Raw genomic sequence first — 14714 nt, forward strand, 5'->3', positions numbered from 1 at the left:
AATTATGACATAAAAACTCGAAATTGTGACATATAGTTCACAATTATGAAATTACAACATGAAAGGTCAAAATAAAATTTTATGTATTATTAGCCTATGTCTTATGTTAACTTTTTATGTCTGAATTATGACTTTGTAATGGCTTTTAAAAAAATAAAAGTCAAAATTTTTACATAAAGAGCCCTAATTAGGACATAAAAATTGGAACTTGACAGACTAAGTCATAATTATGACAAAAACTATATGAGATGACAATAAAAGATTCTGACATAAAAAGTTAAAATTGGCATAAAAATCATATTTGTTTTACTTTTTAATGTCATCATTTTTACTTTTTTATCATATTTATGATTTACCAAAGCATGTATTTTTATCCCCTATGTGGCAGAAATGGGCTTCCATATGAATATGTACAGTAACAAAACATATAATTAAGATTCACTGTGAAATCCACACCAGGTATTGTGAAATTTTTCATTTTTTTATGTTTTTTTTTTTTTTTTTTTTTTTTTTTTTAAATCATCATGGTTTCACTTTCCACACGTTTCCACGTGGGTTCAGTTCAGACGTAACAGGATACAGTTACTGTAACACTGTTAGCATTTTCCTTCTCTCAAATGTCATTAGCTGAGAGAGGAGGAAATATTTTAGCAGAAAAAAAAATACACACTTCAGCTTTAAGTAATATGCACAGCTTCCCCTTTAAGTACGTGATTACATTATAATAAGTTCTAATCTTCTTTAACAAATTGTCTATAATCTTCTGTGATTAAAATATTTAAAATGCTCCACAGAATGCTACTTTTATATTGATAGATTCTTGATTCTTGTTTGTTATGGCATATGGCATATGTTTATATAAATGGGGTAAGAAGGCGAGAATATAGGCATATGCCTTCATAAGTGAATTGTGTGTCTGTGTGTACATAAATAAAGAAATAGATCCTCATGAATATTATGATCATAAAACAATCCTCTAGTATGTATTATTGTTGTTGTTATATTTTTCAACACTGCAAATTCTCAAGGTTCAGTTAGATTATCTTTTTGTACAACTGCAATCAATAGCATCTCTCAAAATACTTGTTCTGTCACACGTGACCTACTGAGAGCACTTTTTAAATACTGTTTCTGTGAATTGTACCAACTTATGCAATGAAATGCTACAGTTGACATCAAAGGAATTAAAGTACGCATTTATTTTCCATTTTTGTCTAATCCGTCTGATTTCTGCGGGGATTAACAGACCAATCATGAATATTGAGCGAGCGCTCATAGGTTAGAGATGGAATCTACCAGCAGCGGATGCGCAGTGATAGGTGCTGGTGACAGCTGAACGAAGAGGAGCATCATGGGAGTAATTCCTCATTTCAATTGGTGACATTTGTTCTTGTTTTTGGCCATTCAAGTATTAAAGGAGAGGCGAGATGATTCTGCATGTTTTGTGATTTATTCAACTGAACCTGTGAACTGTAACAGACTCAGATGGACCATCAGAGAAAGGATTAAGGTAAGATGTTATACAGTATATAATATTATATAATATCATCTAATAATGAAATGACATGTATAATATTAAATACTAATAAATATATTGATTTTTATTATTCTCTATCAAGTTTGTATTACTACAAATAAACAATGTTTCATAAATCTTATTTACCTGTATATTTATCTGTATCATGGTTTACCTAAGCCTATGCAGAAATGTCTTCATTTTAGGTACTAATACATACATTCCGTAGATCTGGCCATGTATAATTGCAATTCATAAAACAGATCACTTATCTATTAAGAACCGATAAATCTGTATCAATGAATTCACTATGCATCCACCGTGATTTTGTCATCTTTAAGAACCTTTTCATGGAATCATTTTAGACTGCTTGATGGGGTTAATCTAATGCAAACTCTTACGTAGTATGGTGTGTGTAAGAAGGATTCTAGAATATTTAATCTACTAACATAGAATCCCCGAAAAGCAGCTCTGCAAAACCTTCTGCTTTATCTTGTTTAAATTTGTGTGTCTGGCATTTTTCTCTTTGAAGTATCCCTTAACTGCAAAATGGAGGAGGACACAGAAGATCTCTCTGGGACACAACCACTAAAGAGTGTAGCAGAGCAAGGTGCAGAGATATCAGATGACCCTCAAAGTGGACCCTCCACTGACCTACTGAAATCCAAAGCATCTTTACCCTCCTGTTCCCCTCCTGCCGGTTCAGCAGTTTCTGCCCTGCAATCTAAAGTCAAAGCAGTGTCCCAGAGAAAGTTAAAGGGGGTGGAGAGAGATGATCTGTTACCAGAGGCTTCCACAGAAGAGTCAGTGAAGAAAACCCAAGACGATGAAGTGCTGTCTCCTTGTCAAACAGAATACTCTGAGCAGAGCAATAAATCAAGCACTGGTGATGAAGAAGTACTGGAACCCAATTCTGGGATGCAAGGAGAAAAGGAAACTTGCGGCAAAAGTGGGAAAGATAGCCCATCTCAAGGTGTGCCAAAAATGTCCCGTGGGCTTTGTGAAGGGTCTAGCCTGGAGAACATTGCAGTTGGTGGTGCTGGTGAACCTCCAACGGACAAGTCAATGACGTCTTCTCCCAGGCACTGGGCTCCTCCCAAGGGCTTTTGGCGAGTGGCACGACCAGAGACGCTACTTCTTAACTCAGAGAGTTCCTCCACACTGGCAACTACAAAAGATGTATCACCCACAATTGAAGAGGGCCCAAAACGGAAGCCAAAACTAAAAACTGTGGGTGCAGTTGTTCACAAGGAGCTGCAAAGGTCTGACAGCTTGGAAAGTGCTTTTCATAGGTGTCTCCAGAAGGAGATTGGAACAGCAGATCCAGTTGGTGGGCTGTGGAAGGCAGACAGTTGGGAGACTGTGTGCTCCAGAGGAGGGTCTTTGTCTATTGCAGAGAAAGTCGAGATGAACAAGACATACCTGAACCAATACCAAGTTGAGGCCATTGAGATCACAACTTCCATGCGTCCAGAGGGACAGTATCAACCACCAAAAGAGCCACACAGAGGTAAGACCTTTGCTCAAAGGGGTAGTTCACCCAAAAATGAAAATTCTGTCATCATTCACTCGCCCTCATTTCGTAACTTTCTTATGTTGAACACAGTATGTCCAGTGCTGTTTGGATTCCAATAAAATATCTTCTTTTAGGTTCCGTTAATTGCCTTGTGCAGTTTTTCTCTGTATTTATGATTTAACCAACATTAGACACCCAAGGGTCACTGAGCCAAAACTCACAGCAGGGAGGTTAGTATGATCTCTCAGAACAGATGTGCCTGCCTGTCACCGTAATTACAGATGTGGGGGAAGGGTTTGGGAGAGAGTGGAGCAGTGGAGATAATAGTGTTTTAATACCGTACGATGTAGAGATAGGCTGAAATCTGCCAGCTTGGTTTTCCGGAGTGTTGTGTAACAGCAGACTGAGCTCTTCTGGCTCAGAAGGCTATACAGGATAATGGTTCAGTGTGTTTGTGCTATTCTTCCACTTGCACGTAGCGCCCTTATGTTGAAAGTGAGAAATGATGTGATATTGAGTCCGGTCTTGTAGCGGATGACCAAAATTATATTTGTTTGCAAAGTAATACTATTGAAATTATATCACATATCAGCTGGGTCTTTGAAACCTGCGTGATGGAGTTCATTATTTTACAGCATTATGTGTTTTTTTAAAACAGATTTACCTGCCTACAAAATAGATGATTGGGACTCAGAAATTATCACAAAGGAGCCTGTGTTTAACTATAGGTAAGATACATTGTCCTCAATCAAACACATCATTGTTCATTTGCACTTAGTTGTGATAGACCTCTGCCAGATCACAAATCCATGTGAAAGACACACATCTTGTCATTTTAAGATTAAGGCATGCACATAACATGCCCATGATCGAGATTATATAAGACAGATTTGTGCTTCTGACATTCTGTATGTTTATTTCTGATTGGTGAAAAGCATGGTGAAAAATAAACTATTTTGACATTCTAATGTTCAATATTGCACACGTACATGGAAATCACAGGTTGTAAACCTTTTGTAGGTTTTGTATGACCCTTGAGACATATCAACATTTGCTCAGGAGAGTGTAAAACTCCTTTTTTGTTTTGTACAGACCTCTGATCTCCACCACTGAAGTAACTCTCAGTCCACGTCATGAACAAGCAAAGCGTCTGTTAGAAAGAGCTCGATTCAAAGCACGTTCTCAAAACCCTAAGAGTGAAACCCCCACCTGTCTTGGTCAAAGAGAAGGCCTGTAAGTCACCTCAAGATGTTTAATTACCTTCTTGTTGTCACATCATTGTTGTCTTTTACAGTCATATATTCATTTTATTACTGTGAACAAATCAAAGCAATCCTTTCTAAAGTCGTGACCCATATCCTGTGATACAAAGAAACATTCATTTAAGCAATTCATTCAGAGTTGTGTTCTTGTGTTATATAATTAAATCTTCTGCATATAACACATATTTTATTAATCCTGTCATATTTGCTTGGAGCTCAAATAAAAGTTCAAAAGCCTTCATTCATGTTAATCTATTTAACTTCAAAATAAATAATGAATTTTCTGTTTGTTTTCATTCAGGTTTAAATGATAATTATGTAACATTATGCAGTGACGTAATAGAGATAATGATACAGATAGTGATTGCAGATGTCCAGGTGTTCTCTAAAAGCTCTTGTATCTGCTTTATAGGGAGCTTTTACCAATCAGTGTGTCCTCTACACTGCACAGTGCTGTTCTTGTCACAGCTCAAGAGGAAGTGACTTCACCTCTTCAGTCACCGGATGTCCGTGGAAGAAACCATGATCGTGGGGTGCGCTCCCGTAGGTATGGCCAGTCGCCCACAAGAGTACGTTTCGAAGACGAGTCAGAAAAGGAGGCTGAGCGACGATACCTGGAGCGGGTGCGTGAACGTGGGCCAGTGGTGGTTGAGAAATCCCACTCCACCCAACAGCTGAAGACAGATCCGGTATACAATATCCCAGAGGAAAGCAGGGGGAAGGCAATAAACTGGGTAAACGTTGGTATCCCTGTGGCCATATTAACCAAAGAGGGAGAGTGTTTGGCTGCCATGGTGCCAAAGGACGAAATGCTCAGGACATGTGAAACCTGTGGAAGCATCTTGGGACCTGCACAGACCAAAGATTGTCCTTCCAAGGCGACACAGAGTATCGTAGACTCTCGGGAGAAGGCAGTCCCTCGGTGGGTCAGCCCTAGCCAATCATGTCGCCGAACCATCCACCCGACCTTCATGGAAAGCTTAACTTTTACTGGAGGTGTCAGCCTGGCAGAAAGTGTAGGGCGGGGAGGTGTAGGAGGTGCAGGTGAGAGCATGTCAGCTTTTGGGAAGCTTCGAAGAAGGAGCAGGAAAGGGGAAAACAGAGTTGAAACCAGTAATGGTCCTTATGCTCGGAGTCAGGATCTATGGGCTCAGAGAAGGAACTCCAAAACCAGGTCAAGTCTGGAGGATAAAACTACTCGCTCTAAAGTTCTAAAGACGTCTGCTCAAGGCTCTACAGAAACCTCACCTGACCATGAGAATAAGGACCTATCTAGCAATGTCAGGGACTCTCCTCCACACCTCCCCATCAAATCAGCTCTAAAATCAGGTTCTAAAAGCCGTCCAACAGGGCAACGGGTGGTCAAGCTAATGCCCTCAGTTCAGTACCGTTTAATTCACCTTGACCACAAGCTGGATGGAGGCTCTCACCATGAAAACATACAACCTGAAGAGCACCTCAGTGTCACCCTCAGTGCCTCCCCTCAGGTTCATCCTGTCACATCTGGACTGACGTCTTGCAACAGACCATCCTCTCTCAGGTATTCCTCATCTATGCTGACAACAGACCTTCAGGGTCTAACAATTTGGGACTCTGCAGGCGACCCGGTCACTGGTAAGTTTACCTGAAATTAGATCTTAAATGATGAAATGTGGCATCCCTCTAGCCTTAAGTATACAACTGAAAATTGCCTGAAAAACAACTAGTGAGATGTAGCCTCTAGATGAACAACAGGTTTACACATAACCTGATTCAGAACTACTCCGATATGGTTTGCTCATTCATTTGTTGTGCATCAGGTCATTTGGTAAGTGAGGGTGTCTGTATGGATCCCAGAAGCACTTGCACAGCTCCTGTTTCCTCAGATTGCCGCCCAGCTTTGAGAGCTGTGGGTATGTCCAAGGCAGAGGACCTGAGGGCAGAACTTCTGAGAGCAGAGCACCGAAAAGCTGAAATACACTGGGATGACAGTTTAGCTGTGTCTAGGTAAGTTACATCATAAGAGATCCCTTACTTACTTATGTAATCTTATCTATGGGCTATAGATAATTGCATATTTTATGTTTACATTGAACACAAAGGCTCCTAAAGAGGTCAAACTCACCTGAAGGAGTTTCCTTACAGTTACCTGTATGCTTTATAAATGGATGGGTTGAAAATAACTGGTTGCTCACTATGTGGTGTGACCACACCCACAATGCAACCTTACCAAATCGCTTCTATTAGAATCAATGAAGTATCCACTGTCTACACTGCAAGTGTGCAACTGCAGTTTTGTTGATTAGTACTTTACATATACATATACATATTGATTAGTACTTTACTTTTATATGTCAGTAGTCGCTTTACTCCCCTGATGTGAGGTGAAACATTAATAGTATTGGTAGTAGTGGTAGCAATGCTCACTCTGTAGATACATTCGCTGTTGTGCACAGCCATCGACCCTAGCAGACATGAAATAAGTTAGTTTAACAGTGAAGATAAACAAATAATTTCACACTTGCAGTTTAGTTTGAAACAGGGAACAGTTTGAATGAAAACTTGGTAATGTGAAAGCTGTCGTGTGGAGGAGGGAGTAGGAGGTGGTCTAAGGATATGTTTACACGACAACAATGAACTAAAAACTGAAAAGTTTTTCCTTTGCGTTTTTCTCGTACAGACAACAATGTTGTTAAAACGATCCCCGTTCACATGGATCCGCGAAAACGACTAAAAACACTGTATTATTTATGCCAGCCCAGTAGTTGGCGATGTCACTTTGTATAAAAAAACCTATAAAGAAACCTACACACCTATAGACTGAACATATAATATGCATATGCATGGCGTCACCGTTTCCACAAATTCACATTTTTATAGTTTACACAGAGATGATAGTGGTATCGTTTTTAAAAACTTGCACAGGTGTTTTCTGTGAATGTGCGAGACTTCCGATTTATTAGCCTCTATAGGCAAATAACGAGAAGAATATCAAAGTGCAGTAAACTGTAAAACCGCTTGTGCTACAAGCCAGTGTTTATAATCAAGACAATACATTAAAATAATATGGTAAGAAATACCAGTTTGCAATATCAAGCAGCATAACGAGCTGTTTTGTACAGCTAAAAATAACTGAAAGCTAATGACACCGGAAGCCAGACACTTTAAAATGACAAATGACTGTACCTGCTACCTGTGCAAGTTTACTGCAACAATGGAGCCGCGAACTTCACATACTTTTGAAAATCCAGCATTTATTTGACCCTGATACGCGCTCGTTGTCACAGTTGTAAACATGACGGCATTCTTCTACTAGGCGGTTTGGTGTCACGGCATTTGTTTCCAAGTGGACCATTAAAGAACGCAACACACACGTCTCCCGGACATCCTGTAGAGTTCAACCAACCAGATGACGACTTCGATACTGCTGAAGTGTTTCCAGATAAGTGTGACGTCTCAGGCTGAGACTACATATAACCTAGTCTCAGCCTCAGACGTCACGCCCACGGACCGTTAGCTGAACGTCTGATGCATACGGTACACTTATAGTTTCAAAGTCGTCATCTGGTTGGTTGAATTATACAGGATGTCCAGGAGACGTGTGTGTCAAGTTCTTTAATGGTCCACCTGGAAACAAATGCTGTGACGCCAATCCCCCTCATGGAAGAAGAACGCCATCATGTTTACAAGCGGTTACCAGGATCAAGTAAACACTGGATTTTCAAAAGTATGTGAAGTTCTTGGCTCCACTGTTGCAGTAAACTTGCACAACACTTTTGAATTAATAATTTAGAGATGCATGCCGGTCTGTTATTGCAGGGACACTGACTTTACGTTTTCACGCCCCTAAACATGACGCGGAACAAAATGAACTGTGATTGGCTGCGTTACATGTCAGTCAAACGTCCACTTGGGTGGTCCTTGGCCAATGAAAGCTGTGATAGAGTCCAGACCTTCTGCCGTCAGTCTGAAGGTCTGGCTACGCGAGACTACGTATAACCCAGTAGATGTGTGATGAGGTGCATTTGTTTCTACTATTAATGAGGCTGACCTGCCACTTACCCAGAACCTAATTTGGGGTGACCATATGTGCCATTTTCCCAGGACGCATCCTGTCCAGGATTTCTAAATTGCCTAAAATGGCTTGAGCCCTTGCCTCTTTAATCATGAAAGTGGTCATATCGATGTGCCCCCGGAACGCGATTTAGGAACGCGATTTATACACGGAGGTCTGTGCAAGCCACTGTTCTTATTGACAGTCTTCATGCAATGCATTAAAATGTTGTCGTATTTGCAATGCTTTGACCGTTCACTGTAGATCCAGCCTTCTCGCAAGCCATGATTGGTCGATTATGCATAATGCACACTATTGGTCAAATTATTTTTCAGTCATTACCTTCTGCAAATATGAAAACAAAACCAAAACTGGGACATTTTATGCAACTTAGAAATCCTGGACAAGACGCGTCCTGGGAAAATGGCACATATGGTCACCCTACCTAATTACATAAAAACTACCAACACTGTGTAACTTACCAAACAAAATGGCCCAACAGGTTGAACCCAGTGTTTGGGTATTTAAAAAAAAAAATTGGGTGTGTTGGCACTTGTAGGCTAGTTTGGTTCTTTTGGTCAAGACCAAAAAAAGGAAATTATACATTCAGTACTGATTCACTTAACATTCACACTGTGACTTTTAAGACCGAACCTAAAGATACAAAAAAAAAAATGAAAAAAAAAGAGGCTTTTATGATGCTTATTTTGGGATGGAACTTACCGAACATCCAAAACAATGCTGTGTGCTGGGCTAAATGCTCTCATTGTATGTGCGTACATACAAAATTTTTACCTGCTGAGAACTTGTGAAGAGCTTATTAAATGTGATCTGCTGCAAGGAGCTGTGGTTCCAATGGCTGCTGAACTATGGGCAACGTAGCTTCTATGACAAGAAAAAACAGATATGCTTGAGCATTCTCTCCTTTTTAGGGTCGCATCTTGTGACATCATGTCCTGTTTGTGGTTCATTTAGATGTCTTTGGTCCATGTTGCATTCATATTTCAGTCGAACTCCACCAGAATTTGTTTAAAAGCGGACCAAGACCCCTGAAAAGGTTGGTCTCGGTCCGTTTGGTGGGCTTGTTTGGTGGGTATCAGGGTTCGGATGGCAGCATTCACACTTATTTAGATGAACCAAAGTAACAGAGCAATCGCACCAAAGTTGGTTTCGAACCAGACCTGCCAAGTGTGAATACACCTTTAGCTTTATGATGATAAATGCATTACTTCACAAGATAAACGTGTAGTACTTTTATACAGCACTCATGAATTTCTTCCACAACTTCTATGTGCAGGAGAACAGGGGAGCGAGAAGGGAGGCCTAAGTTATCCCTCCGTCGCTTTTTCTCAGCCATGGGACTGAACAGTATGGGTAAGCTGGTAAAGGGCAGCCGGTCCAACAGCATGGAGCACCTGTGTTCCCCCACTGCCCGCTACAGTTCTGCCACCCCAAGTCCTACACACAGAGGCCTTGTCCCTCTGAAGAGGACCCCCTCTCTCCAGTCTCTCCACACAGTGAGTTCTCTTCTTTGTTAAAGAGTTAATCCACATACAGTAGCACCCACCCTAGCAATATCATGAGAGATAATTTGGATTGTATCTCTGGCTTTGTTTAATGAAATTGAAAAGCATATCATGTAGTTTGCTGACCATAATACATCTGGAGAATTATGTAACAACACTGTTTGATCAGTCTGGTGGACTGAACGGAACAAACTAGAAGCAACTGCTTTTTATTTACGGAGACAAGTTGACATAAGATGCATGTTTACTGAATTTACTTAAGGGAATTTGATTATGGAAAATATAAATATAGAATACTTAAGGATAATTAACCCTGACAGACGCCAACCAAGGGCAAGAGACACGTTCATTGGGTTTTGTTGGCGTTGGTCGCTGCTTGTTTACAAAGACTGAACATGTTCAGTCGTTGTTTGTTGCATCGTTTGTCAGGTCGTGGTCATGGCAAGTGTAACATAATAGATTATTTATAAAAAATGTATATATTTATATATATTTATGCACCATGCTAGTATTTGTTGTATTCTGATATGATTAAAATACAGTCATTTTGAGAATACTTAAATTCAGCTGTGCCATTGCAGAAATAAAATGTTTTTTAAATATATATAAGTAGAAAAGTTATTTTAAATTGTAAAAAATATTTCACAATTTTACTGTTTTTTTTTTTTTTTTTTTTTTTTTTTTTTTTACTGTTCTTTTTTATCAAATAAATGCAGCATTTGTGAGCATAAGACACTTCTTCTTCTTTTTTTTTTTTTTTTTAAATGCCCAAACTTTTGAACAGTAGAGTATTTTTTTCACTCTGTAATAAAAAGTACTTAATAACACCAAAGAAGTTGTTTGGGTGTATTAACATTTTAAACTATAATGTCCATGTCAGAGTTTGAACATGTCAGTGAAATCCAAATTCATCAAATTAAAAAATAAATAAATAGTTGTGGCTATTTACATGTTTATTCACTAGAAAGACAGTGTTTCAAAGCTTCAGTGTTTTTCTCTGCCATCAGGAGTCTCCTTTGGCTCAGTTACGTAAAGCATCTTCTGTCCAGAGTCTACAGTCCCCGAAAAGGAAGTTTGAACGTTCCACTATATTAGGAGAGATACCACTGCCATTGAGTTTGGCACCAAGGTGTGTGATATTAAATGTGATAAAGTATCTATACATTTTTAGAATTAAAGTCGGCATGAAACGGAAGTTGCAGTAGTCTTTTCTTCCCTATTGTGACATACAGTCAAACCAAAATTTATTCAGACACCTTGAACATTTCATTCATTAATACAGTTTATTCACTATAGTTAAAAAAAAAAAAAAAAAGGTAATAAAATATGACAAGATCTTAGAGTTAAACTGTGTCAGAAAACAATAATTTTAATTATGTCAGATAACACTTAAGCAAAACATGGTCAGGTCAAACTGTCTGAATAATTTCTGGTCCTAAATTTTTATCAATTTTACTGGTAGTCCACTGTATGAAGAATTTTTGGGTATAATATGTCACAGTTTACTTTATTTTGCTCATTTTATCCTACTTTATTTTGCTTATTTTATCCTCACTTATATAAATGAACTAAAGTGTCCTGCACCTACTAGTAAAAATATATAAAAAATATCAAAAAAATTTGAATAATTTTTGGTTTGACTGTATATCCGAGTGAATGGGCAAATGTAACTTGATTTTGGGACTTGATTTTGTTCTACGGGAATTGATTGGGTCGTAGGAAGCTGGCATTGCTAATTAAACAGACACAGATCTGAATACCAGTTTGCTGTCATTGTGGAGGATATTTAGTCCCACACTACGCCAAGACATACACTATATTGCCAAAAGTTTTGGGACGCCTGCCTTTACATGCACATGAACTGTAATGACATCCCATTCTTAATCCATAGGGTTTAATATGAAGTTGCCCCACCCTTTGCAGCTATAGCAGCCTCAACTCTTCTGGGAAGGCTTTCCACAAGGTTTAGGAGTGTGTTTATGGGAATTTTTGACCATTCTTCTAGAAGTGCACTTGATGTTGGACGAGAAGGCCTGACTCGCAGTCTCCGCTCTAATTCATCCCAAAGGTGTTCGGGTTGAGGTCAGGACTCTGTGCAGGCCAGTCAAGTTCCTCCACACCAAACTCGCTCATCCATGTCTTTATGGGCCTTGCTTTGTGCACTGGTGCACAGTCATGTTGGAACAGGAAGGGACCATTTCAAACTGTTCCCACAAAGTTGGGAGCATGAAATTGTCCAAAATGTCTTGGTATGCTGAAGCATTAAGAGTTCCTTTCACTTGAAATAAGGGGCCAAGCCCAACCCCTGAAAAACAACCCCACACCATAATCCTTTACACCACCACATCCAACGCTTTGCATTGCACTTGGTGATGTAAGGCTGGATGGAGCTGCTCGGCCGTGGAAACCCATTCCATGAAGCTTTCTATGCACTGTTCTTGAGCTAATCTGAAGGCCACACGAAGTTTGGAGGTCTGTAGCTATTGACTCTGCAGAAAATTGGCGACTTCTGCGCACTGTGCGCCTCAGCATGCGCTGACCCCGCTCTGTGACTTTATGTGGCCTACCACTTCGTGGCTGAGTTGCTGTTGTTCCCAATTGCTTCCACTTTGTTATGATACCACTAACAGTTGACTGTGGAATATTTAGTAGTGAGGAAATTTCACGAATGGACTTACTGCACAGGTGGCAACCTATCACGGTACCACGCTTGAATTCACTGAGCTCCTGATAGTGACCCATTCTTTCTTGCAGTTTGCATGCCTAGGTGCTTGATTTTATACACCTGGAAGTGATTGGAACACCTGAATTCAATGATTTGGAGAGGTGTCCCAATACTTTTGGCAATATAGTGTACATCATGAAGAGAACAGACGTCGTTTCAATGGTTTGCACGAATTATGATGTGAATGAATCAGTTATTTATAATAAGTACAGCAACATTCTGTAAAAAAAAAAGAAAAAAAGAATTGTCAATTTTGATTTCATGGTGACTTTAAATACATAATTTATGCCACAAATATGCAAACTTTCTGATTCTGCTGTAAAATCATATCGGCTATGCCAAATTTCTGATTGGGCTGTTGATTTCTGTGTTTCAGGGAGCTTCAAAAGGAAGAAAGCATGGAGGAGGCACTAGAGGATTTTCGAGGTCCACTAGGGCGGCTGGTGCAGGCCTTTCCTGATGGGACTTTACTGATAGAGCTTATCAGACCTCCCAACAATGGACCCTTTGGCTTTGTCATCTCTAGGGGTAAAGGAAGACCTGACTCAGGTTAGCCTTAGTTTCCCTACATTTGCCTGCATGACACTGAAAAAAACCTCAAACCCTGTGCAATTTCTAAAATGATTTAAAGCATTTAAAGATCTTTTATCAAAATCACTTATGCTGGTCTTATAGGTATATATGTGGAACGGGTCGGAGACAGTGCCACAGAGAACATCTACACTGGACTCCTGGGTGTTGGAGATGAGATTCTAGAAGTCAATGGAGAAATCATTGCTGGACTGACCCTAGATCAAGTTACACGCCTCATGACCCGTGACAGCAAAGCCACGATCCGGATCCTTCCACGTTCCTGGATCAAGCACTGATGCAGTTGAGAGGCAAAATACAGAGCATGGAGTTATGCAGATAAGATCAAAATAAAGGAAAGTTTACAGAGCACTGATTGAGATGACTTTTACATAGTATTGTTCTCCAGTCATGGGTTAAGAAATCTAAAATGGCTTTTACAATACTTTGTAAACAGAGCAATAAAAAATAAAAACATTTAAAACTTGTATTTTTTTGTTTTGTTTTAAATACCTGCCTCTGGTCTTTTTTAAAGCTGCCGTCCGTAAGTTTTGCCTCTTTGTCGCCATCTCTGTTTGAAACCTGCAATTACAGTTATTTGCGGAATTATCATCTTTACGTGGGTTGTGCATCGGCATGGCTCCTCAGCGCGGATGAGTCTAATGTTTGTTGTCAGTCACGGTGTGGATACTGTACTTCAGAATCACAGATTCTACGTCTTGGAAGTATGACCAAAATAAGAATTTTCACTGGAAAATGTCATCTGAACAAGTAAGTAAAATGTCTGCCACTTTTGTTCTGATCAACTGAGAAAAAAAAGCATTACAATAAATCACGCTGCCAATGGTGATTAAATCTAATGATCGCTTAGCTCATATCATGTCGAACTAGAGCTGCACGATTCTGGATAAAATGAGAATCACGATTTTTTGGTTTCAAATAGAGATCACGATTCTCCCATGATTCTGAATATACAACCAAACAAAATAACATGTAAATTACTAGAGGTTCTGACAAAATATAAATTACTGACTCTAATTGCTGGAAAATGTTTGAATGAATTATTTAAAAAATGGTTTTGAATGAATTCAATGAGTCATTAATAAATACTTGTTTCATTGCTGGATGAATCAGTGTTTTTGAACGAATCTTTTGAATGAACGATTCAATGACAAATACATTTTTTAACAGTCAGTTGTCGCCACCTAGTGGAATTAGATGTAATTGATACAACCGTTATTTGACGTGCCAAGTTCGTTTCAAAAGGTAGTTTGCTCTATTTTGATCGCTATCGTAGACATCGGTGTTTAAATACTAACTTAAACCATGGAGATTTAAATACTAAATCTCAGTACTTCTGTGATAATGTGAATATTTGTAACACAGAAATAGAAATAACTGTGTGATTCAAAACGGCTCTCTCTGGCTCTGACAGCACGAACACAGATTTGAACTTTCCAGTATGATTTTGTCAAAGGTTTAATAGACGAGGGAAAATTGCTGTCATTAATAAATTAGGATCGCGTGGGTGCTTGAATCGAGATTGCGATCTTTTTACGATTAATC

The 14714-nt window shown here is 39.3% G+C and overlaps 1 protein-coding gene across 1 annotated transcript; it reads left to right on the forward strand.

Annotated features, from left to right (window-relative positions):
• The first annotated feature begins 4712 nt into the window (after window positions 1–4712).
• On the forward strand, window positions 4713–13704 carry si:ch211-13f8.1 (partitioning defective 6 homolog beta). Its single transcript, XM_051866872.1, has 5 exons — window positions 4713–6280; window positions 9625–9844; window positions 10861–10982; window positions 12955–13127; window positions 13254–13704. Exons 1-5 carry the CDS (start codon window positions 6018–6020, stop codon window positions 13445–13447), a joined length of 972 nt encoding a protein of 323 aa, XP_051722832.1. The 5' UTR covers window positions 4713–6017; the 3' UTR covers window positions 13448–13704.
• Window positions 13705–14714: the final 1010 nt, after the last annotated feature.

This window comes from Ctenopharyngodon idella, chromosome 2, assembly GCF_019924925.1.
Source record: "Ctenopharyngodon idella isolate HZGC_01 chromosome 2, HZGC01, whole genome shotgun sequence".
Classification (NCBI taxonomy): Eukaryota; Metazoa; Chordata; class Actinopteri; order Cypriniformes; family Xenocyprididae; genus Ctenopharyngodon; species Ctenopharyngodon idella.